Raw genomic sequence first — 27,070 nt, forward strand, 5'->3', positions numbered from 1 at the left:
TTTACCGTTTACAGAGGCGTTTGAGAACGCTATTGAATTGCGTGAATCCTTATGTAGGACGAACAGCCTACATAGTTTTATTTCTTCTGACTTCCTCGTACCCTGCTAGTCTGATCCATCTCAAGCCAACTGATAAACAACGCCAACTGTTTCCCATTAGGCATCATGACGTAATAGAACGAATGACGTAAAAACGCTACTTTAACCATTTATGAATGTTAATGTTATTATTGGGTAAATCATTTGGTGAATGCAGGTAATGTCATGTCAGGTTTTTTTTTTTTTTTTGCTACACCCCTAAGTCGGTTTCGGTGGTGCGTGCTAATTTGCTGTCTGCGCTTCTATGGCAACGTAATAGATTCTCCATCCCCACGCATGTTACCACGACTGATCTGGACATCTTTTGCACATTGGATTACTGATGTGTCAATGGCCGGGGGCTTCGCACGTGCTGTCTGAAGAGTAGTTTGGAAAGGAGTGTGCAATGATTTGTCATTGAGACGCGCGTCAAATTGTTCCTCATTCAGACCATAGACTGTAGACACGTCCGTCCGTCTTCCCGCATCCAGTGCGCGCGCTCGGTGTCTAGTATTACAGATACAGCGGGATGCTATGTGTGCATTCATATTTTTGACGACCTATTTTCCTGCCTGCGTCTCCTCTCAGATGATACCGACTGTCATTTGTTCCGTTAAGGTGGTCGATCACAATGGATAGGGTGCATTCTTCCATGCGCAAACGGCTCTATAGCTTGCCCCATCAGTTTGGACACAAGGGTGCTATGACTCGAGACGGCGAAGACAGCGACAAGGACACTCGGAGGAAAAGTGTCAAGATGAAGCATCTTCCCTCACCCTCCTCCACGGGGAGCGCTAAAGGTGTCAGCGAGGCCAAGAGCGGAGACGCGGAGACCGATGTGGGGAAACCCTTCAGAACCAACGTGAACGGCGACTGCCGGAGGTTCAGAGGCAGCCTCTCTTCAATCACCAGTCGGCATGCTCCAGACGCGGATCTGGCCGAGCAGAGGTGCCTCATCGGGGATGCGAGCCCCGAGGACGACGGTCCCTTGGAGCAACCCGGACCTGGAGAGAGCCTGGGCGCGCAGGGCGGCCGCGATGACGGGGCACACGAGGCGCCCGCTGAAGAACAGTCGAGTTTCGTAAAGTTGGAAGGTATCGATCAAATCATGCCTGACGATGAGCGGCTGTACCAAGCGGGCTTCATGCACAGACAGTTAGGCGCGATGCTTCAACCAGGGGTCAACAAGTTCTCCCTTCGAATGTTCGGGAGCGAGAAGGCGGTGGAGCGCGAGCAGGAACGGGTCAAATCTGCAGGCTTTTGGATCATTCACCCATACAGTGACTTCAGGTAAACCCATGCCTAATTGCCTCCAGCAAGGGCTTCTCCAGAATTAAACGATTCTATGCTTTGCTCACATGTCTGAGCAGATTAAATACAGCACATTTGTCTTTTCATGGTTTTGTTTTTAAAATTGTCTTTCTGTGTCCTTGAGCTTGCTGCATGGGGATATTACAATCAGGCCCGTGCTGTTGCATTCCCTAACCTCACCTGGTCATATTCACCTCTTTCCCGTTTGAATGACATTGATACCATCCACCGGCACATTGCAAGGGCAGACATTGTCACCAACGCCAGCTGTCTAGGAGTTTCTGTGATTGTTTTGCATTCATTGCATGAAAACTTTCACTGCACCAATCACAGAAGTCAAGTGCAATCTCTCGCTTTACTGCATAGAAATAAGTCACACAATCATATTTAGCCATTGTTCTCATGTTTTTGCTCAAACAGAGCTGTCCGTTTCTGCACATGCCGGGAAATAGGGTGATCAAAATGGGTTAACATAACGACGGGCATTATTGGGAGCAAACATCAGAGAGGATTACAACAACACAATTTATTTAATGGCACTCTGGTCCTAGTTGGAGGGGGCAGTACTAACAGTCAGAAATGGACCACATGGCCTCTGCACAGTCAGGACGGCGTGTAAGCCGAGCAGTTAGGTGCTTCTAATGATAGATTGGCACATTGTTTTGGATATCAGTCAAAATGAATGTGAGATCAGGGTCATGCAGTGCAAAGGAGGACAATATTGAATCAAATTCTGTCATCATTTACTCACCCTCAGGTCACCTCTGTGACTTTCTTTCCTCACAGAAGATATTTGAAATAACTGCTCTTTGTCCATTCAAAGTCGTTTGGACACCATTGACTTCCATTGTATTCGGCAAAAAAACAACAACAACCAAATATATTTTCGAAAGATCTTTTTTTCTGTTCCATACAGGTTTGAAATGACATAAGGATGATTAAATGATGACAGAATGTTCTTTTTGTTTGTTTGTTTGAACTACTTTTTTCCACACACACATCTGTTTTTCTGCTTCAAATATGAACATTTAATTCAGTGTCACTTGCCAATTGTGTTTTTTTTACAATGCACTTGAAATTTGAAATACAGTTTCACTCAGAAATTGCTAGTAAATCAAAATTAATTACAAAGAAAAGGCAAGTAACACATGGAATAAAACATGAACATTTTCAAATAGAAAAGTAAAATAGTATTTTTTTATTACTCCAATAATATTGGTTTCGAAAATAATTTTTACAGTGTAGAAAATTGGAAGGATTCTGGTTATTCTGCCAGCACATTGTTATGTTTAATTTACTCCTAATACACAGGGAATGCTGTATTTAATTCAAAATACAAGTAACTCACCTATAAAAAGGTATTAATATGGAAACTCATATTCATACTAACACAGTACCCCCCCCCCCCCCCTTTTAAAGATTTTCTTAGAATATTTCCCTTTAAGTTTTACTGGCAAAACGACCCAAAATGCATCTGTCTTAAACTTAAACTTAAGTTTTGTCACTTTATGAATGTTATTTCAGGAAGCATCTAGACCTGTTGAGTACCAAATGACCACAGCAGCAGGTGATTTGTAAAGTTTCAGCTGTCTCAAGAGGTACCGTCCCAGTCTTTTTCATGTGTCATTTTCACATTTGCCCTCGTCTCCTTCCTCTTGCACTTGCTTCATCCCAATCTCCCCGCGCTCTCTGACCTTCCTCCCCTCAGCACTGTTAGGGAAGGGGCGAAGCGGGGACATCCATTTGCTGATTGCATCACCTGGTTGATGTAGAAAACGAGAAGAGAGTGTCAGAATGTTGAGGGAGGCTGTTGAGATGGGGTGGAAGGTTAGCATCAGTGTTCAAGGGGTTCTGGAACAAGGGAAGCAAAGAAACATGCTTTTTTAATGAATCACCACAGAGCAGCTCTGTTCTGCAGCGCATTTGGAAGAGTAGGAAACATAATTTTCTGCTGAACAATATGGTGCATCACATCATTTCTCCATTAGCTTCAGATGAAAATGAAAGCAGTGCTCTCTCACAGAGCTAAAAATTTCTCTCTAGCATTTAGAGCTGTGGCGTCGCATAAGCAAACATTTCAGCCTATTTATTAAATTATAGACTAAACGTATTACTTCAATGGATGTGTATTTCTGTGATTTGCTCAAACAATACACAGGCGTTTCTTTGTGTTATGCACTGGTTAGGTTTTAGTCAAAAATAACGTTTTGTCTTTTCATTTATTTTGAAGGCTTTTTATAGGCGTTTTATAACAACCTTTGAAGGATCATTAAACTTAATAGCAGATGTTCTCAGATATAAGATGCAAATTATTGAAAATAATGATGTCACATATTATTCAGAGAAGGAGAAAAGTGTTTAAAGAGCCATTTTGTTGTTACAGTTTAAAAGTGTATCGATGTCAAATCATTAATTATTAATAAAAACAGCATATCTTACAATAGTTTTCATAACAGTTATATTAAAGATATCGGAAACTATAATTTAGTTCCAGATAGTTATACTAAAATAAACATAACTTTAACAGACTACTAAGATGTCAGCCAACACACGCAAACATTTATTCATAGACTCACATATAGACACAAATACACTAGAAAATCAACTTGTTACTGGGATTTGTTTTAAATATTTCTTCATAATATTATAAATAATTTTTTTTTGTCCTTCGTTACAGTCTGAATTGTGACTGGTCGAGTTGCAGAGAAACGTATTACGTAATTTGATTCTCCACACTAGGAACGCGATACGCGAGTGCAAAACTCGAATAGCGATATCTCTGCACAACACTTACATTTTTAGTTTTTTTTCTGAACATATTGCATCTACTCTAATGCTGACAGCATTTAGGTGCACAAGTTACATCACATATGTACCACCTTTCACACAGTAATTCCAGTAAATTAATTCCATAATCACTGAAACGATTTCACCGTTAAATACAAAAATTCCCTGTTCACACTGACAACACTGTTCTGTCTTTTCTCTGGTACACACACATCCGTTTAAAAATGCTGGTAATTTTGTGACTTCATTAATCAGAAATGACGTCTTAACAGCTGCGCCTCCTGGCGTTGTGTTTGTAAACATGGATGGGGTATACGCGATCAGTGCTTTTGTAAAATTTTCCCATTCCTGTAGCGCTTTTGGCCCAGACACATTGTATTACACGTAGGTGCGCCATGGGGTGGGGGGCTTGGGGGGTTAGGACATTTCCAAGGGCCCAGCATTAGAAGGGGCCCCCCCAGGGGGGAACACGATTTCTAACACGTTTTTTTTCTACTTTGGGGAACACTATTTATTTCCGCCCGGAACATGATTTGTACAGAGGGGGCATGAGTAAATATGCTGTTCAGGGGGCCCCTGATTACACACGACTTCAAAGTGAACTACACAGGGCGGAGTTAATGCATCAAATGCATCAGAATGTTATGATTGGCCCGGAGTAGACCTATGTTAGCACATTCTGAACTCGTATGTGCTCATACCGTAATCTTCATTCCGCATTAATGCGCAGCATCATTCTGTTAGTTTACAGGTAATGTTACAACTTCACTTACTGGTAAATTGCCAGAACAAATTTACCGGTATTTATTTGAAAAGGTCCTGTTCACATGATCTCTTAAAGGTAATTTACCAGTAATTTACCTCTAAAGACTGTATGTGTGAAAGTGGCTTATGTAAATAACTGCACAGATGCAGCAGAAGGTCAGATAATGAATGCGATCACGCAGTGTACTGTAAATGGAAAACAGTGATGAAACCCGAAAATTGAAGAATAATGTACTGTAAAGTAACTATTCCCCATGCTTTAAACTGTGTGTTAGTAGTTCTAGTAAAAGCGATGAAGATGTTTTAAATGATCTTCCTCAGTTCTATAATCAGGCTGTAATATTAACATTTTTTAATGAAAACTCATTTGATTTGTCCATAATAGTGTTGTGTCTCATGATAAAGTGGATGTTTGTGGTCATACGGTGATATTTTTGAAATGCAGCAGAGGGCCCTGTTTCTTTCATCTCTAGTTATAGATCTTGGTTGAGTTTACTTTCTAAAGTGACAATAGTTAAAGAAACAGCCTTAAGGCTATCTGAATTCAGTCGATTATTTTGCATGATGGCAGCATGACAGCCACCCAAGTGAATCATGGCAATGGTCTTGCATAAACGTATTATTATGTACCCAACACATTAGCTTTCTGCAGGGACCTCCAGCAGCCAGAGCGACTGGTTGAGCTGTGGTGCAGAGCATTCAGATGATGGCTAGATCTGGTGAGTAGAGCTGACACAGATTCCACAGAGAGATCATTACAATTGGAGAGATGGGGATTGGGAAGGACAATTAGGACTCTTAATATGCTAAGCAGCAACAGATAGAGAAGGAGAATAGAGAGTGTGTTTTTGGCAGATTGTAACAGAAAGCTGATTATTGCAAAGGCTTTTGTTTGGATGAAATGTGTTCCCTCTGCTGTCATTTAACAGTGGCTCCCGTCTGTTAGTTGAGTTTTAGTTTAAATAGGGTCGTTAAAGTTCAAAATGAAGGTGGAATCAAAACTTACAAACAAACCAGATACCTTCTTGCAAAACTATCTTCACTTTTCCAAGCTTTCTCAAGTTGGTGTCCATTTTATATTGCAAATTATATTGAAAAATGCCTCTTGTGGTTTCTAGTGTATGTTCTCACGATAAAATTAATTGTTTACACATGTGACTTGAGAAGAGAATAATGTGGTTCCAGTGATACTATGGTTGATGTGATAGATACTGGATATTCTGAAATACAATTACTGCTCTAGTAACAGCGTGGGCTGACAATTTTAATATCCATATTGCATTTACAGTATAGATAGTAATATAGACATGATGGAAATTTATAGGCTATACTATAATATGGAGATTAAGTGGACCAAGAAAATGCTGTGATGTGATGTGATATGATTAGATTAAATAATTTGTAAACCCAGACAGAATCTGTTTTGTTGTTGTTGTCATTTATATATATATATATATATATATATATATATATATATATAGCTTAATTTATATTATTTATTCAAATAATGAATTATTCACCACATTTATTTAGTTGTCGAACTTCTCTTGGAATCAGTATGCTGCTTTTAGTCCTTGCATAAGTGTTCGGTACAAACAGTTCAGCACATGTTGCTGTAAAACTTATTCTTTTGCCTGCTTTGACCACTGGAGCATCTGTCCAAGGGTAAATGTCAATGGCAAATCCTTTATAATCTGAAAACTGTCTGGAAATAATCTGGCAGATTTAGTGACACTTCCTATAGATGGTTTGTTCTTGTTTAATCTCCTCCAAAGCTCATTTCAAGCAATGTAAAATAGAGCCCTGCGAAGCAGAAGTAGTGTTTTTCCAGTTGGTTAAACCCAGATTTCATATAAAATTTTAAAAGTAGGTATTTAACATATATGTGATTAGAGTATTAACTTGGGAGAAAAAAAGCAGATGTAATATAATATTAGCATTATTTGGATTCTATTCCTGATGTATTACAGTAAGTCTGAGTGGGACATATCATAAAGCTCATCTTTTATTAATTTAATTGGTTTTAAATAAGCTGGTATGTTAAGCTAATATAATGCTAGTTTCTGGTCAGTTGAAGGACATTATTATTTTGAGAATTTAATTAGACAAAGGTAATATTCAGTCAGCGGTTTAATATTCAGTTTGCCCAGTTTTGTTTTTAACAGACACTATGAAGCTTGGTCATTCTGTCAAACTAACCAAATTTCTGAAGCTTTCCTGGCTCAATGTTTTACAACGCAAACATTAATAGTGAAGAGAACCAACATTTTAAAATGCCATTGAGGAATATTTACTATTTTGTAATAATAATCCAGTAATTGTATATTTGAAGAAATAGTCAAATGGCAGTTTTCACCTGAGATTTGGAGCCAAAAACAGGAAAAAGCACATGTTTCTTCCAGAGTTTGTTTGCTTTAACTCAAAAAGTATTAGCGGTATGCCAATATTCTGTTAAATACTGGTTCTTAACAAATGTATAATTTGGTCTCTTCATTTTTAAGGCCCTACTGTATATGGTATAACAGATGTGGGTATTTTCAATCTGGCTCCATGTGTAAATTAAATTGTTCACAATTTCAGAGCTCAAAAACCAAATGTGGGTCACTTTGCTTACAGTGAAGTCTTTTTCAATTCAAAGAGGATTGTCTGATGAACAAATAATGTTTAAACTAGGAATTTATCTCGTTTCTATCTATCAAAACAATTGCAAAGAACAGATGTTTGAGTGGTATAAATAGTTTCTTCATAAAGTTTGCGTGTCTGTAATTTATTTAAGAAGATACTGTTTCATAATATCCTATGAGATTTTATTTCTTGGATTCTGGTTCAAAGCAATTTCATATTTCGGCTTTATTCTTTAGTTATGTATTTCTTTGAACAAAAAAATTAAATCAAAATTAAACTTTTTAGCCTCTGAGGACCTCTGGTTGATTTGACATGGAATGGCCCAGTTCTTTTGATATGTTAATGATTGCTTATGCTTATATGATTGCAGATAACAGTAACCTTCAGTCATGATCCAATACTGTGTGAGATCATGGTTAATCTGCTTTTTTATTATTTCTGCAGTCATTTCAGAAGCAATTTGTTAGTGAAGAAAACACAGTGACCTATTTATACACAAAAAGGGCCTAAAATCAAACTGAGTGTGTGTTTTTTTCTTGTGTGTGGTGTCAAACAACACTTAATCCCACTGGACAACTCTGAAATGCTGTGAGCCTCGTTCTCTCTTTGCAATCCATACCGAGCTGGACGGTTTATCAACCCTCTGTGTGATCGATTTCTGCTTAATTACAGCTCAGCAGCAAAGGACTGGAATATAGTAACCAACTAGCTCTCTACCATGGTATAAATGAACACGGCTAATCCAAAACTTCAGTTTTTGGTGTAGAAAAAGAATATTAGCAAGTGGGGAAAACAGCCAGGCAAATACTATAAAGCAGCATGAAATATCAGTAGCATTATTGAATGTTTCACACAACCAAAAAGGCTCATCTTGGCATGTCAGGGCCAACGGGGTAATTAATGCTGCGTTCAGCAATTATGGCGGCTTGTTTTAGTGTAAACGTTTCTCCCAGCAGATCTTTTATTGACAAAGTGGCAGTCTTGCCAGAGGTCTCCTGGATGTCTTCCAGCCTCTTTCATTTACATACGTACAACACATCCAATTACCAAACATGGAACTCATCCATAAACGAGAAGTAATAGCCCAACCAAACAGCCAGCCATTTCCAGCGTCAGTCAGGGGCTGAGCTCGTGAAGCGTTCTCAAGAAATCCTGAGTGCGCTATTTAGATTAGTGTTTCTGATTACGGACATCATGATGCTTATTTTGAGGAAATGATGGCAGACGATTACGTTCATGCATTTGGCAGATGCATCTATCCATAGAACTGAATCCATGACCTTGGTGTTGCTAGCACATCAGTTAAGCTACAGAACCTGTTGGTCTTAAATATGCCATTGTTTTTTTGTTTAGTTTTTTGGAATCTATACACAAACTAGACTCTTAAAATAAAGGTGCTTCACAATGCCATAGAAGAACCTTTTTGTCGAAATGGTTCCATTAAGAACCTTTAACATCTGAAGAACCTTGCACAAAAGGTTCTTTATGACGAAAAAAGGCTCTTCAGATTATAAAAAGTTGAGAAAGAAATGGTTCTTTAAAGAAACTTTGACTGAATGGTTCTTTGTGGAACCTAAAATGGTTCCTCTGTGGCATTGCTGCAAAGAACCTTTATTTTTAAGAGTGTAGATTTAAAAGGTGTTTCAGGAAGTATAATAATAATCATTGTAATTTAGAATCTTTAATTGTCTTTACTGGTTAACGGTTTCAAAGGTCATGCAGACTCTTCTGTTCCAAAGGCATTAAATAAACACGTTGTGCATTTTATGTCGTCCAGGTTCTACTGGGACCTGATCATGCTCCTGTTGATGGTGGGCAACCTGATCATCATCCCCGTAGGCATCACCTTCTTTAAAGATGAACACACCCCCGCCTGGATAGTCTTTAACGTGGTCTCTGACACATTCTTCCTGGTTGACCTGGTGCTGAACTTCCGCACGGGGATCGTCAAAGAAGACAGCACGGAAATCATCCTGGACCCTCAGCAGATCAAGGTGAGGTATCTTCGGAGCTGGTTCGCTGTGGATTTCATCTCCTCCATCCCTGTGGATTACATCTTCCTCATTGTGGAGACCCGCATCGATTCAGACTTCTACAAGACGGCCCGAGCGTTGAGGATTGTGCGTTTCACTAAAATACTCAGTCTACTTCGGCTGCTGAGATTGTCCAGACTCATTAGATACATCCACCAATGGGAGGAGGTAAGATGCCCCTCTATAGACTCTTAGCCTGTAATATATCTATCACAAATAACAATTTTTTTGTTGGCTTGTGAATGTTGAAAAGAAAATTAACTGTGATATGAACCTTGTTTGATATTCCCGTACCAATAATGGAGCTGCCCATGGTTTCTTTTGGTGGTCCTGAAGCAATATTTCTGTCAAACAAATATACTCATTCCTCATAACCACAATTTTAACCGTAATATAAACCATTCAATGAATATTTCAAATGAAAATGAAAACTTCAAATGAAAATTCTGCCAGGGATCTGGGCTGTTGAGGTCTAAAGTGACAAAAAAATATAAAATACTAAAGAAGTATGAAAAACGCTGCTTATTAAATTCTATACACTAATGTTACAAAAAGTTTGGGTTAGTAGAATTTGATTGCTTTTATTCAGCAAGGATGCATTAAATTGACCAAAGGTGACATTAAAGACATTTATAATGTTACAAAAGGTTTCTATTTCAAATAAATGCTGTTCTTTTGAACTTGAAAATTAATTATGCTTAAGCAGCAAAAATCTTTTTCAAAATTGATAATATTAATGTTTCTTGAGCAGCAAATCTACTTAAAAGAATGATTTCTGAAGGACCGTGTGACACTGAACGCTGGAGTTATGATGCTTTGCAATCACGGGAATAAATTACATTTTAAAATGTATTAAAATAGAAACAGTTCTTTTTAAATTTGAACAATATTTCACAATATTACAGTTTTTAATGGTGAACAGAAAAGACAATTTGGCACATTTGGAAACAACCTAAAATAAATGTACACGTTGGCATAAATTTCATTTTGGATGGACTGTTGTTTTAATTATCTCTAAAACCATAAGGACATGATTGGTAACAGACAACAGTGAGGATGTGCTAGGACCAACAATGGAGCCGCTCCAAGAGCACATCCTACTTGTTAAAATCACGGTCAGCAATTATAGACAGAAGGTCACATTAACTTCACAGTCATGTCTGAAACTCAGCGACTGCTTTGCCATCACATGGATTTAATTTTAGCTCTGCCAAAGAATAGCAGCTTCTAAATCAAGCAGCAATTAGCCACGATTACAGACACCAATGTGTTACTCAACCTAACCATTGTTTGTCCATGGCAAAGTTAAAAGTGTGCAACATGACCCTTTAATTGCTTCGATCCCTCAAGCTTGCTAGTTAACGAAAATCTATTGGGATCCGCACTTTAATTACTGCTATTTGGGAACGCCGCCTTTTTGTCCACTTAGGTAGGGGGTGGGGTCCATCGGAGCCTTTATGGATTGTGGGTAACATCAGCCTCTCGTTTGGCCTCCCACTGATCTCCTAGGAACTATTAGTGACATTAGCATAAAAGATACAGTACCTTACGTAATACTCCACAAGCTCAGCGTTTTGCTACTAAAAATCAGCTTAAGGACAATGTGGCCTAGAACTGAGTGAGGATTAAATCTTAATTGTGACCCAATGCAGCATATTCTAGTTCACATCTCTGACCTCTTTTCCTTTTAGATTTTTCACATGACCTATGACCTGGCCAGTGCCATGGTGCGCATTGTGAATCTCATTGGAATGATGTTGTTGCTGTGCCACTGGGACGGATGCTTGCAGTTCCTGGTGCCTATGCTGCAGGATTTCCCTTCAGACTGCTGGGTGGCCAAAAACAAAATGGTGGTAAATTTGAGGCGCCGATCCTTGTCTGTTTTCTTTTTATTTTCCATTGGCACAGCTCCCGATGATTTATTAATCCCAACATCTAAAATGCAACAACAGAATAAATGACCCAGATGGAACGTTTTGAATTATAGAAAGCTCAGAGTTTAATTTAAGTTAATAAAAGTTAAAAGAAACCGTCACAATCGTAAAATATGATAAGTCCAATTGCAAGATATGAATTGCACTTATGACACCATGAAGTGGCAATTATGTGATGTCAGATTTTGTGATATAAAGCACGTTGTGAAATATAAAGTTGCAATTGTGAGAATTACAATTAAGAGATAAAGTCAGAATTAAAGGAAATAGTTGCAGTTTTTGATATGTCAAACTGCAAGATATAAAGTCACAATGCATGATAAAAAGACAGTTTATGACATATAAAATTAGATTTTTTTATATAAATCACACTGAAATATAAAGTTTCAAATAAAAGAAACAAAAGTCACAGAGTTACAATCGCAAGTCATATTGTAAAGTATAGAATCACAATTGGGAGATATAAAGTCAGAGTTAAAAGATATATATGTAATTTTGAGATATAAAGTCAAATTCTTACGTATAAAGTCAAACTGTGAGATATAAAGTCAAAATTATTAGTAACAAAGTCAGAAGACACAATTGGGATATATAAAATCAAACTGCAAAATAAAAAGCCAAATTATGAAATATGAAGTCAGAAATTTGAGAAAGAAATGGCAATTATCAGATTAAAGAGTCAGATTATGCAATGTAGGTTTACATTGCGAAATATAAAGTCACGAGTATGAGAAACAAAGTTTAATAGTCATGAAAAACATGAGTTAAGACTGCAAGATAAAAAGTCATATTATGAAATTTAAAGTCAATAGGTGCATTTACATGGACACTTTTTGCTTCCATTGGAATGAATTCCTTCTGATGACGAATCCGAACCTAATGTTTATGAACACTAAACAAAGTGATCGGGTTGATATGCGCGTTAAATGAAATGTTCTCCTGCTCCACTTCACAGATGCTGATTGAGAGGGGAGTTTTACAATGACGGGATAATTATTTATGGTACTTTATTCACCAGGAAGAACAGCTCGTTCCACGTGTCAAACATCATTACGCTATTTCTTTGTCACTGCGAATGCGCAGTACTTTCCAGTTTTCAATCTGATCAAGTGTTTACATGTCCTCTCTCTCTCTGCTCCTAGTCCTATTACAATCGGATTAGTCAAGTCACCTTTATTTATATAGCGCTTTAAACAAAAAAGATTGCGTCAAAGCAACTGAACAACATTCATTAGGAAATCAGTGTGTCAATAATGCAAAATGACAGTTAAAGGCAGTTCATCATTGAATTCAGTGATGTCATCATCTCAGTTCAGTTTAAAAAGCATATGTGCAATCATTTGCAATCAAGTCAATGATATCGCTGTAAATGAAGTGACCCCAACTAAGCAAGCCAGAGACGACAGCAGCAAGGAACCAAAACCCCATCGGTGACAGAATGGAGAAAAACCTTGAGAGAAACCAGGCTCAGTCGGGGGGCCAGATCTCCTCTGACGAAACCAGCAGTTCAATTCCAATTAACCAATTAACAAACCCAGTTAGTAGGGTTCATTTAAACGTAGCTACTTACTAACATCACAATTGTGACATATCAAGTCTTAATTACTTTTCTTTTTTTTACTCTGAGACTGAATCTGGCAACCATATTGAACTCATACTGGTAAAAGTAATATTTACGACTGAAATTAGGCCATCTACATCATATCCTGGACCTGCATGATAAGTACTTGGCCGAAAAGTGCCAGGCCGAGTGACTCATTTTGCTAAAAGACGAACACGGTCCACGACTATGCTTCATTAGCATTTGTAAAACAGTACCTTCTGCTTCCCTCCATCTTCTGATATCAAGAAAGCACAGGCAGTGTTGGTAATGACCCTCCTGCTAAAGGACGTGATATTTCCCTTTCTCTCTCTCTCTGGCCTTTACTCCGGCTCCTGTCAGAATAGAAACACTGTCACTTTTTTCCAGTCTAACACTCTCTCGCGCTCTTTCTCTCACATTCTGTCTATTTTCTCTCCTCTCTCACTCTTATTGGTCCATACCTTTGTCCCTTCACAACACTTCACCATCTCTCCTATTTCTTTTGCTCTCTATCACAACTGCTGTCTTTCATGCTCGTAATTATATTCATGCTTTAATTTGGGTTCTTTTTTCTCTTTTATCTCTTCTCCGCTCTCTCTTTCCGTGCATCCCTCCCTTTCTCTCTGTCCTCACAGAATGACACATGGGGTCAGCAGTACTCTTACGCCCTGTTTAAGGCCATGAGCCACATGCTGTGTATTGGGTATGGCATGTACCCTCCGGTGGGCATGACGGACGTGTGGCTGACCATCCTCAGCATGATCGTGGGTGCAACCTGCTATGCCATGTTTGTGGGCCACGCCACCGCCCTCATTCAGTCACTGGACTCCTCACGCAGGCAGTACCAGGAGAAGGTTAGTGAAAACAAGAGGGGGTGATGAAATCAGTTGGGTCTGAGAGGCTAAAGTGTGGATATCTGCATGCATTGTGATTTTATTACAGAATAATCTGAGCTTGGGGCGATTTCTTCACTCATAATTAAGCTAATGATGACACATACACTGCTCAGTAAAATTTGTGCTTTATTATTTGAGGAACTATTTTGGGATGTCTGAAATTTAAATGCCTTTGGAACCCACTTTATATCTGTCTTATTTGTTGGTTAAAAGCTGCTCATTTTATCATGGCCCTGAAGTCTTTATCATTTCTAGTAGTATTTATGATTACTACTTCAAAAAAAAAGAAAGTAATATATATATATATAATTTAAAAAAATAATATTTATTAATATCATAGGTTGTTAAATAATTTATTACTAAATAATATCCAATTGTATAAATTACAATACATATTAATTATATACTTTTTAATTTGTATATGTGCACATATTTAGATATAAAAGTAGTATAATGTAATATATAAGTATAACTGGGGCTGATAATATTTTTTGGTATTTTTTGACAGTAAAAACAGTCATATTGTGAAATATTATAACAATTTAAAGAAACTGATTTCTATTTTATTATGTTTTAAAATGTAATTTATTCAATTGAAATTTACAGGACCCATTAATCCAGTCTTCAACCCCTCATGATCCTTCAGAAATCATTATAATTTGAAAAATTTCTTATTATTATCAATGTTAAAAATGTTATTTTTGCCTAATATTTTTGTGAAAAAAAATATATATATTTCCAGGAATTTTTGATGAATAGAAAAGTTCAGAAGAACAGCATTTATTTGAAATATAAATGTTTTAATTTAATTAATTTGTAAAATATTATAGTAGAATGAACCCTCCTTAATAAAAGTATTAATTTATATAAAAATATCTTACTAACCCCAAACTTTTTATTATATTATATTATATTATATTATATTATATTATATTATATTATATTATATTATATTATATTAATTATATTATATTATATTATATTATATTATATTATATTATATTATATTATATTATATTATATTATATTATATTATATTATATTATATATTGATGGTGCATTTAAATTTCAAACATATATCTGTTTATTAAACTAAATGATGACGGGTAGGTTAGTAGTAGTTAAAATGTTACAGCTGTCTTCTATATTCCTTTTATAATTGTAGAAAATATATACTAAAGGAAAACCCCCAAAAATGTGATCTTCATCGGCAAGCCAGCAATTAAAGCAAAGATCATTTTAATGAGGGTGGGCAGCTGCCGTTTCCCACTTTGTTGAGCATTGTAAAGATTTCCCAGCAGACAAAATTTCTTCACTCCGAGATCCGAGAACGCCTTTGAAGTCTTGTTTAAAAATAGAAAAACCAGGGTCGCAAGCAGACGAGTGGAGAGAAAAATGGAAAACGACGAGGGTTCGTGAGTTTTGAGCGGTTCGCTAGTCGTGGAGGTTTCTGACCTCTGCGGTGATCGATTCGTGGTTTTATCGTGTCTGTAAGTGTGCTGGAGTGGTAATTGAACTGTTGCAATCTTCTATGAGAAGAAAATACAAGAGCCTTGACCTCTGCGGTGTTAAAAGATTCAAGTCAATTCAGCCCGACTGCGGTTGTCCTGGCAACTTGCATTGTTGATACAGAAGCGCATATTGATGTGAGGTTTCCTCCTTTTTCCTCTAAAATGATGCAGTGGTTGGAGCAAGTGTTTTGTTTTCCTGAAAGCTGAATGCATGAAGGCCACCGCTTTTGATTATGGTTTCACAGTACATAATTTACAGTTCCTCTCCACATCTGTTCGAGAGGGTTTTGAAGACACAAACACAAGGAGAGGGAGAGAGAGAGAGGAAGATTCGATTAGGGAGAGTTCAACCGGGATAAAAATGTATGAAGTTGTCAATTTGTCCTGTTAACTTAGCTGCCGATTTCATTACCTGCTGTATTTGGGCTTCCACACCACTCTCCTCAGTGTCAATGTGATTACCAGCATCCATTTCCAGAAAAAGGACGAATTCCAATGACACACTTTTTTCCCGACACCATGAGTCATGCTCGCCTTACTCTGGCATTTCGGCGAACGTCTTCACACCCTCCGCAGTTTATACCTAACTGTACAGCGTGACATTATTTCCTGTTGTTTGAACTCTTCCTGCTGGCTTTGTCCCCTACCCTTGAATATGATAATAGAAGAGCCACTCGGAGAGACCGAGGAGATGTTCACAGCTGACATGGCAGGAACATTAGCATGTGGTGAAGGGCACATTGGAACCGGCTACCGTCGACAGCCAGGACAGGAGTTCATGGAAGCGGGAGATGCAAAATGGCTAGAGACAGAACAAAGTTTATTAGAAAGGACAGCAGAGGCGTAAAGCCGTCGAGCCGCAGTGCCACAGACGATCTCTGACAGTTTCAGAGACACAAATGAAATAACAAATAGACAGTACAAGAGGATTGTGTGTAAAATAAACCCTATCAGTACTATACGTCCTTCCTTGAAGTGAAAGAGACAGGCTTGAGAGCGGGACAAACAGAAAGACAATGATAAATGGGGAGATGGCCGCTGATGTGAAAATACTGCCGAGCTTTGCAAATGGAGCCTGGGATGGCTGCCGTAAATATGGAGCCGGACAGTTACACTGACCGAGCTATTGCTTTGCAGGACATTTAGTCAATATTTATTTATCGGTAGCTGTGTAGTTAGAGACAACACCTCAGGGTCTACAGACACTTCAAAGCCTATTCACACCTAATCATAAAATCATACATGACAAGACTTAAAAAAAGACAATGGATTACTAAAAAAGACTGATTACTAAGAGTTTTTTTTGTTCCAAGTACAAAAATATTGGACAGTGATCTTTGAAAAAAGAAGAGACTGTACCATTGTAAGGTGATGGTATCACATGGTAATATCACAGTACTTTGTTATATACTATGGTAATGATCAATTACCATATTTGTACCATTGTGCATATGCAAATGATTATGATGTTAGAAACGTTTTTTTCCTTTCTGTGATAATGAACATTTTTTTATTTGGAAACTAGGTCTTTTTTTATTTTTTGCTTTGCTTCGTTTTTGTTTTGTGTGTGTGTGTGTGTGTGTGTGTGTGTGTGTGTTTTGAAAAAAAATATGTTTTGCTTTTTATTTTGCTTTCTTTTTTCTGTTTTGTTTTGTTTTGTTTTTTGTTTTGTTTTTTTCTCAAACAAGGGCCAGGTGTCAACTACATTCTTTGATTTGACAATAATCTTAAGACTGAAATCAAAAAACAGGATAAGCTGGAATTTCCCTGTTTGATCTTTCCATCCATCTATCTATATAAATATGTAATATTCAGGTTGATAATACAGTGTATATGTCATTTGTACAGTACAAGCAGGTGGAGCAGTACATGTCGTTCCACAAACTTCCTACAGACATGCGGCAGAGGATCCATGATTACTATGAGCATCGCTATCAGGGGAAGATGTTCGACGAGGAAAGCATTCTGGGAGAACTAAATGAGCCACTCAGAGAGGTTAGTAGTAGCATATAAGCCAGTTCGTGTATACTTTCATTGCGTTGCTTGTATTCTAGTATTGAACCGTTCTATCCACTTATGTTGATGTTCTTCGTTTACAGGAAATCATCAGTTTTAACTGTCGAAAGCTTGTGGCTACCATGCCGTTGTTCGCCAACGCAGATCCCAACTTTGTGACCTCCATGCTCACCAAGTTACGTTTCGAGGTGTTCCAGCCAAAAGACTACATTATCAAAGAGGGGACTGTTGGCAAGAAGATGTATTTCATCCAACACGGTGTACTAACTGTTCTGACGAAGGGCAGCAAAGAGACAAAGATCTCGGACGGGTCTTACTTTGGAGGTAAGAAAACACTGATATTGTTGGATTTGATGCAGCTTTCATTTGATTCTTTTTTTTTTTAAAATTCTTTAAGGAAGTTTATTTTAGAAGCTAATGTGGATTCATTTGCATTTTAGTTGCAGCAAACAAGTATGTTTTTTTATTAGCGAGTTTTTATGTGCTTAATGTTCAGGCTGGTACCACCATGTTCTTTAGTGTTATCGGCTCGTTCTCCCAGGGAACCAAATCAGTGAATGGCCACACTTTTGGAGCCTGGGGAAATTCCTCACCCAGCATAAGTTAACCATTCATGAAATTAATTTCCCTCACAAGATTGAGGGAGGAGGGGAAGATAACAGTTTGAGTTGAGCCTTGTCATCCAGAGGCTTTCACTCAGTTCTCATTACCATTGTTCGATTCCACATAGACTCATTTTTTTTTTTTTTGTCTTGTACATTTTCTGTTATTCATTTTGGCATTCATGAAGACATCATGTATATGTTGTCCATTATTAAATGCATTTTAAATTGCTAAAATACATTTTATTGACATTATAGTTGACCTTGTATGCAAATAGTGAGTCTACCAAACAAATCAACACACTCTGTTTTCTGAAGAAAATGAGGGTGATGCAAATATTTTGAAATAAATTATACACCACCTGGTCTCTGAATGCAAGCTAGCCTCTTTCCTGGCGTTCTGTGCCATTATAAACTCTATTACTGTCTCCTGTGCAGTTCTGGGATCACAACTAAGTAGTTTGTGCTATCAGTGAGCTGCAGATTTAGTCAAGGAAAAAAAATATATTTTCCAAAAAAAACTCTTTCCTTCTGCCCAGGCTCGTCTGAGGTCATTACATGTTCAACAAGCCGCTCATAATCTCTTTTCCCATAAACCCTGTGTGAAAGTGCAGAAGGGAGGAGCAGGCTGGATTCTGGGCTAGTACTGAGCTCACCCAGTCCCCATATGTCATCTGTTCTTTCTCTTGTCTATCTGGTTAGGTTAAGAATAGAATACAATACTAGTACTACACACTGCAAAGTATATGCTGTATACTGTCTGCTTTTTTCCTATTTAAAAAAAAATGGAATGTGAAACAGCGCACAAAATTATATATAATGCCATTCAAAAGGTCAGTATGATTTACAATATTTTTTAAAGTAGCAAGGATGCATAAAATTTGATCAAAATTTACAGCAAAGACAGTCATTTCTGTTTCAGATAAATGCTGTTCTTGCTCTTCTTATTTTTTTCATAGTAATAATATTTCACAATATTACAGTTTTTGCTGTATTGTTGATCAAGTAAATGCAGTTTTGGTGAGCATAGGAGACTTCTTTAAAAAACATTAAAAAATCTTACCAAACCAAAACTTTTGAATGGTAGTGTATAAAATGTATTTATTTGCATTTTTAATTAAGTTATTCCAATTACTATGGATACAATTGTAAAACTGTTGGCAGTCAAATATTCAAATAATTAAATGAGAAGGAAATCACAGCAGATGTCTCATGGCACTGTATGACTGCTCTACTTTTATACACCATGAAATATGAATATGAGATTCATATTTAATGGTATATGAAAGAATAGCAATGGAATGCCTCATAATAAATTCAAAAGCATTGGTATTACTCTGGTAATGTGTTCAAAACCATGTTGTCTTTGCATTTGTATTCACCATGATTGATTCTTTATTTGTATTTCTCCATCTTCCCTGACCCTCGCACCACCCTTCTCCCCTCATTCCACCTCGGGATGTGTGCTAGTGATGTGTGTGCTCTGATGGAGTGGCTCTTGGCAACATGTTCTTTATGACTCTGGCCATGACGACTAGACAGAGAAAAAGAGAATGAGAATAATCTCTGCAGCCTCCTCTACCCCTCTGTCTTTCCCAAACAACACCACTTTATCTTTTAGGTTCTTGAAGGTCCAAAAGACAAAAGATTGTTTATCCCCATAGTATTCTTATTTTTCAGTACCCATCATTAAAGGGATAGGTCACCCAAAAATGAAAATTTGATGTTTATCTGCTTACCCCCAGGGCATCCAAGATGTAGGTGACTTTCCCCTGGTTTCACAGACAGGGCTTAAGACTAGTCCTAGACTAAAATGTAAGTCTGAGCTGTTTCCACTGAAATAAACTTGCACTGACTGATCTTAAAAATATATCAGTGCCTTTTTAGTTTTAAGATGCACATCGGTAATGTTTTTTTCTAAGCATGTTTATAAAAATTACTTAAATGTCCTAATTGATCTATGGTCTAATCCTGGCTTAGTCTAAGCCCTGTCTGTGAAACCGGGCCTTTGTTTCTTCAGTAGAACACAAACTGAGATTTTTAACCGTTGCAGTCTGTCAGTCTTATAATGTAAGTGGATGGGAAACACGGCTAAAACATACAATAAAACAAAAAAAAACATACTCAAACAAAAACAAATTAAACCATGTGGCTCGTGACGATACATCACATATGACACAAAGACACAAAACAATCGGTCTGTGCAATGTGTATGTTTTTTGTTTTTTTGGTTTATTGTATGTTTTAACTGTGATTCCCATCCACTTGGCATTATATGACTAACAGACTGCAACGGTTTGAGTTAAATATCTCAGTTTGTGTTCTACTGAAGAAAAAAAGTCACCTACATCTTGGATGCCCTGAGGGTAAGCAGATAAACATCACATTTTCTTTTTTGGGTGAACTATCCCTTTAATATCAGTTGCACACATGCGTGCATGAAAAAATATCTTAGTAATTGCGTTATAAGCTGTTATTATTGAAATAAAACACTTATAGACTGTAACACTATCAAGGTTCCTCTGTTTAAAATTAAAATTTCATTGATCGGTTTGGTAGTAAGAATATTTATCTAAAGTGATAGTTCACCCAAAAATTAAAAAAAAAAAAAAGAATTAATTATTCACCCTCATGTCATTCCAAACCTTAGTTTATCTTGGGAACACAAATTAAGATATTTTTGATGAAACCTGAGAGCTTTCTGATCCTTCATAGCAACACAACTGACACGTTCAAGGCCCAGAAAGGTAGTAAGAACATTGTTAAAATAATTCACCTGACGTCAGGGGTTAAACTGTAATTCCACTACAAAGATACTTTTTGTGTAAATAGAAAACAAAACTTTCTTCAGACTTTGATGCGCGTTCACGAGAGTATCACGACACACACGTGTGTTGCTGCTGATGCAAGAGCCAGAGTTCTGAATTGAACGTTGAATAAAGTTGTTATTTTTGTTTTCTTTGCGCACAAAAATGATTCTTGTAGCTTCATAAAATTATGATTGAAACACAGATGTCACATGGAATATATTTTAACAATGTTCTTGCTACCCTTCTGGGCCTTGAACGTGTCAGTTGTGTTGCTGTCTATGCAAGATCAGAAAGCCTCTAAATTTCATTGAAAAAATATTTTAAGTTGTTTTCTGAAGATGAACAAAGGTCTTACGGGTTTGGAACAAAATGCTTTACCTGTACAATTTCCATTAGGTTGTACAGAGAATCACACAAATTCAATTTTCTTTAGCTTATAAAAATGGTATGAACTAGTCAGTGAACCTTTGGGAAAACAGTAAAACTGTATTTCTTAGGTGCGAAGGTGAGATACCGACTGGGAACACCCATATAGCACATTAGTGTTGACAGTCCCTTGTGTCCTCTCCTCAAACCTCCTGCTTGTCTGTCGCTCAGAAATTTCCTCTGCATTTGAGATAGAGCTTTTATTCTGTGATCTGACTGGACAGATGATGGCTGAGTACAACTCTAAGCTGTCAAAATGGTATTTTAATGCTCTGGGTACAGATTAAAAAATACCATTCAAAAAAGCACCCTCAAAGTTTATAAAGTCTAAGTCACTGCATTTACAGCAAGTATATTTAATTCATGGTTCCCACTATTGTGAATTTATGCACATATTAATAGTGCTGGAGTGCTCTAAATTTAGGCTGAAGAAACATTTATGTTTAATGCTAAGTTAGGGGCTGGATACTAGGGTATACCCATTCATACATTCATTTATTTACTCTTCATTCTATTATTTATATGCATAAAAGGACATATACACACACACACATATACATATTTATATTATATATATATATAAACATGTAAAATTGTACATGTTCTTTTCCGCATGGTTGTTTTTACAAGAAGAATAGGATACATGTTCTTCCCATGTGGCTTTCAGTTTGCTCATGTTGCAAAACGTCCACAGAGATCTGTTTGCTGACTCGAGGCAGAAGAACAGCCAGTGTAAGAGCAGACACATACTGTCGTCTGTACTCGCTCTCTGTGGACCATTTCAACGAGGTGTTGGAGGAGTACCCCATGATGCGACGCGCCTTTGAGACCGTAGCCCTTGATCGGCTTGACCGCATAGGTGAGATCTGTCAGTTCAATAGACCTATGTTTTTCACAGCTGCTCTGAGATGTCCTTAAAGAGTTGAGAGTTTAATAAGCGGTCGCATCTTGTCCCTTGCTTTTATTGTAATTGTTTCATTCTGAAATCAACATGAATTGCTGTTTGCAATTTTCATTATTTTTACTTTCATAATGTGATGTTGATAACTGAAATTGACATTGTTGACATTGTTGATATCTGTCTATTGACAAACTTTCATCAACGAACGAGAATGATCACCCCCAGCTGAAGTTTTGTCCATGGAAAAGGAAAGTCAAAAGGCGACGCAGGATGCACAGATATATAGTTCACAATAAGATATATCTTTCACAATAAGACAGTAAATTTGGTCAGTTTCGATTTCATGTTGATTAGGCATGTAAGGTTATTATTTAATAATTGAAATAACATCTGTTTAATAGCATTATTTAAAATGGAATAAACATTTTCCCAGCCTTACATGTCGACATGTTTAAAGCTTAAAGCAAAATACATTCTTGAGTTGCTCCATGTATTTCTATCTTCCTTTTATGTCCTCAGGAAAACAGAACTCTGTACTCCAACACAAGGTCCAACGGGATCTCAATTCCGGTGTTCTAAACTACCAAGAAAATGAGATCATCCAGCAGATTGTACAGCATGACAGGGATATGGCCCATTGTGCCCACCTTATGCAGACACCTCCTCCAGCTCCTAACCCAGCAGCGACTCCGTCTTCCCACACCCCCGTCATCTGGGCACCTCTTATTCAGGCTCCTCTACAAGCTGCCGCAGCCACCACTTCAGTTGCCATTGCCCTAACTCGCCACCCCCATTTGCCCCATACCCTCTTCCGACCCCCTGTCCCACTGCTTGGCTCTCTGAAAGACCAACCAGGGTATGTAAAAAGGTTCCCAACTGCACTTTCAGGTGCTGCTGCATTTGGTGGCTCCTCCTCAACCAGCTCACAGTTCAGCTCTTGTATAGAGACCCCAATTCTGGACACACTCAGCGCTGAGAGATCATCTACCTCCACAGCTCCACCACCATCCTCCAGCTCTTTGCCATCCACCATCACAACAACAGTCACCACCACCACCTCCAACATTACAGAGTCTTCCTTCTACCCCCATAGACCCCTTGCTTCCCACGGGTCCAAAGACTTCAGTATTGCCCAACTTCATTCCCAACCACAACTTCCTCAGGCGTCTTTTCCCAGCATTGCTGCAACACTTCCTGGGTTCTTCCAAAAAAGAGCAATTGGAAGAGAGGCTGTCCAGCTTGCAGTTCCCCCTGCATCCACCCTTACTCCTTTGATAGCGCATTCAGTAAGTCCAATCCTGACCCAACTGCATTCAGCTCAGCCAACTCCTCAACAAACAAAACCAATACAAGATTTGAATAAAGTTGTAAGGACAGCCTCTCAGTCTCCCATAAAAGTGTCTCCTGTCTGCCCCAGGAACATTACTGAACAAGTCCAGAGTACAACAATTGTCCCATCCCAACATGGTCACATTGGTCTACAGACGGATGTACTTTCCCAGCTTTCCCAAGAACCATCTGCTCTTGCTTCCCTTGCACAATATGGGTCCAGAAATGCGTCCCCATGTAGCACACCTTCAGCCTGGAGCCCAACATGCCAGAGTCCTACAGTGGAGACGATGAGAATGTCCATGCACAGCCACCCTGCTAGCATCTCTGGATCCCAAAGCTCACTCCTAACCCCTCAGACACTCTTCCCACCACCACCTCAACCAAGAGAAAAGGGCAGATCTCTAGTTGACCTACCTACCCAAGACTTAAGCACCATTTCCATGTCTCTCCCCACCCCAGGACTACCTGAAAAGTCCAAGCCGGCTGGAAGAGGACCTCAACCACCGGACTTATCCCATCACAGAGGATCTGCTTCAGGTTACTCACCACTCCCGTCACCCCCTCCCCTTATGAAACCATTTAGCTCAATACCTGGTCATGTTGTCCTATCAAGACAAACTTCCAAGTTGTCCATAACTCAGACTGGGTCCTCAGGTGGGTCACCAGCCCATGGATCTAGTGACAGGTCCACCCCTGGGACTCCAAGCTTGCACCCCAAACTCCCATCGAACTTGTGAGAATGGATTGCACCCTCCAACGATGAGTGAGCAATTTTTAATACGTCAAAGACACTGACATTTCTCACTAGAGAAGGAGGGTGTGTGTTCATTGACTTGGATTTCTATCGGTCCACTGACTTCCCTATTTGTATTTTCAAAAGAAGGAATGGACTAACAAAAATGACCCAAGAATGAAAGTGTAACTTAAATTTGTCTTCCAAGTTCTGTCAGTAATTTTTGCAATATTATTGTCTGATGAAAAGACTGTATAGGGATATGCAAATTACGACTTCCGAAAAACAAACAAAAAAAGTAATAATTCTAAAGGACATACGTATGTTTGCGATTGTGTGTGTGTGTGTGTGTGTGAGCGATTGCTATGGTCTTTGCTCTTTTTAAAGGCAGGAATTATCCTGGGTCAGGGAAGCAAAGCTACATTCATTGCACTTCATCAGTCGGGCATCATCTGTCACTGTGAGAGAACACGCCGTACAGGTCTCTCTGGGCAGGTGGCACAGATATATACACACACAGGTGCACAGAAATGTTCACACATGCACAAACAAACCTAGCCCTCAACATCCCAATTATCTAGACCGCTAGACCTTGACCCCATGCATACCTCCTTGCTAACAAAGAAGTAATGCTCAGTATCTATGGCCTTTCCTTTTTGTAACAATACTGCCTTAGTGTCTGGACACCAGGGAACGACACCCTCACTTCCACAACAAAACCGAGAATATTAAGAATGTTTTGCAATCATTTTGTATGTGCTTTGTTTGTGAACTTGTGCAGTACTTAAGCAATAAAACTGTATGCTTGGTTTTTGTACATGCATGGAGGTTGAACTGTAAATTGCAGCTTTCTTCCTGTCAAATAAAAGATACTGGGTGATTGTGACAATGGCAACGACACTACTAATATGACGCAGTTATAAAAAAGCCCACTGCAGTTACCAAAGCTTATGAGTTAAGAACTATAATTACAAAGTCATGTTTGAAGTTGGGTTTGTATGTTTCATTTCTGTTTTTCATCGGTTCATATGCACATTTTATATAATGCAGTAAGCCTATACCCCACAATTTGCATGAAGTTATTTATCCTTTCTGGTTGTGCAATACATGTTTTGGTTATTATGTATTATATTTCATATCTGTGAAATTAAAAAAAATTAACCATTTAAAATATATTTCAGCAGAGGTACAGCAGACTAAAATAATAAAAACAACTCTGCTAACACAATAGTTAGCCTAGCACCTGCTATGATATGCCAAATGTGGCTGGTGGTAAAAGGAGGAATAGTATTTTTCTAAGTGTCCTTCCTTTTGAGCAAAGCTTACACAGAGGGATCATGCAAATTCCCTGCTTTGTCCCAGGTTATTATATATTATATAATTTATATGATTTTATATTACATGTCTATGTATATATCTATTTATTGTGTATGTGTTTGTTTTGTTAATCTATAGATTCATAATTTAAACTATATACCGTCATAATCAGTCTGCAGATACTGTCATTATACATCACTCTGTCCTTCCACACTCAATTCTCTTCCATTCCTGCAATGTGCATTTGACTATCATATAATTATTTTCATTTTCAGACCCTGATTTTTTCCAAGTTAACATCATTCCCTGCATTGAAGTCGGATAAAATTGCAAGGCAAAATGCAAATGAGAGTGTTATACGTGATGTTGAATATTAATGAGTTAAATATCAAAACATCAAAGAGCTTTTTGTTAGTATTACAGTGCACACAATACATTACACTGTAGAATTTCTCTTTTTCAGGTCTGAAACGGTGTGTGTATGGGTGTTTTACTGTGGATTTATGTTGTAGTATTTTATAATATAATATAATATAATATTCTGTGCATTTATTATTTATCATAACCAAAGTGAGGTATCATTAATTATTGTTATACAGTAGCATTTTTAAACCCATCAACATAATTACCGATAAGTACTGGTGGGCTGTGTGTTCATAAAGGATGCTCATGCCGTTTTGGTGTTTGAGTGTAATAATCCAAAACAGAATTTATGATCACTGTATGGCAGAATGGTTAAGCCATATGGCATATCCACGATGGACAAGTTGTGTCATTGTGCATCAGTCTACAGTGCACTTTCAGTTTATGAAAAAAAAAAAAAAATTCTTCCATCCTAACCAGCATCCTCATGGAATATGTCCCCTTCAGAACTCATAGACATATTAGTGCAATATTTTCGCATGTAATATGAACAAGTTATTATTTATTTAATTTTTTTTTACTTTGGAGATGACCAGACTTGCCATATTTGGACAGTGTTTCACTGTATCATGATTATAATTATGGTTACAATATGTAATATGACTAACATGCTTCAGATTCAAAATATTACAGAATATAATGTTCATCATGAATACTGAATAATCATGTATGTACAAATATTCATGAGTATAGCTATATGATATTTCATTTGAACTGTTAATCGATAAATAATTGTAAAAAATTAAATTTTATCGTTTTTCTTTGGTAAATCTGTGTTTTGTCATTTATTTCTCTCTGACGATGATGAATACCCATATTTTATTAGATTTCTATTAGTGTAAAAAAAAAAACCATAATTTAGGCGTTTTTACTTTTTAAAGTGGCTTTGGACTATTTTTGCTTGTAAATGCTTGTTGCTTTCTGCATATTTCTCTCCTGATTCAGACACGACAACTTTTTCTACTGGAGAATATCATGGATAGAGTAT

The 27,070-nt window shown here is 37.7% G+C and overlaps 1 protein-coding gene across 1 annotated transcript; it reads left to right on the forward strand.

The window, feature by feature from the left end:
• hcn4l (hyperpolarization activated cyclic nucleotide-gated potassium channel 4l) lies at positions 1–26,802 on the forward strand. The gene is made up of 8 exons (XM_059535804.1): positions 1–1,368; positions 9,344–9,767; positions 11,291–11,452; positions 13,751–13,969; positions 17,371–17,517; positions 17,622–17,862; positions 22,071–22,235; positions 22,797–26,802. Exons 1-8 carry the CDS (start codon positions 710–712, stop codon positions 24,344–24,346), a joined length of 3,567 nt encoding a protein of 1,188 aa, XP_059391787.1. The 5' UTR covers positions 1–709; the 3' UTR covers positions 24,347–26,802.
• Positions 26,803–27,070: the final 268 nt, after the last annotated feature.

The sequence above is a fragment of the Carassius carassius genome, chromosome 43 (genome assembly GCF_963082965.1).
Source record: "Carassius carassius chromosome 43, fCarCar2.1, whole genome shotgun sequence".
In the NCBI taxonomy this organism is placed as follows: Eukaryota; Metazoa; Chordata; class Actinopteri; order Cypriniformes; family Cyprinidae; genus Carassius; species Carassius carassius.

What these genes read in the sequence shown, in the direction of transcription:
- hcn4l (XM_059535804.1), top strand. Translation starts at nt 710, where the DNA reads ATGGATAGGGTGCATTCTTCCATGCGCAAACGGCTCTATAGCTTGCCC. An exon ending in ACATCCACCAATGGGAGGAG is followed by an intron (nt 9,768 to 11,290) that starts GTAAGATGCCCC and finishes TTTTCCTTTTAG; the next exon opens with ATTTTTCACATGACCTATGA. An exon ending in GGACGGGTCTTACTTTGGAG is followed by an intron (nt 17,863 to 22,070) that starts GTAAGAAAACAC and finishes AAACGTCCACAG; the next exon opens with AGATCTGTTTGCTGACTCGA.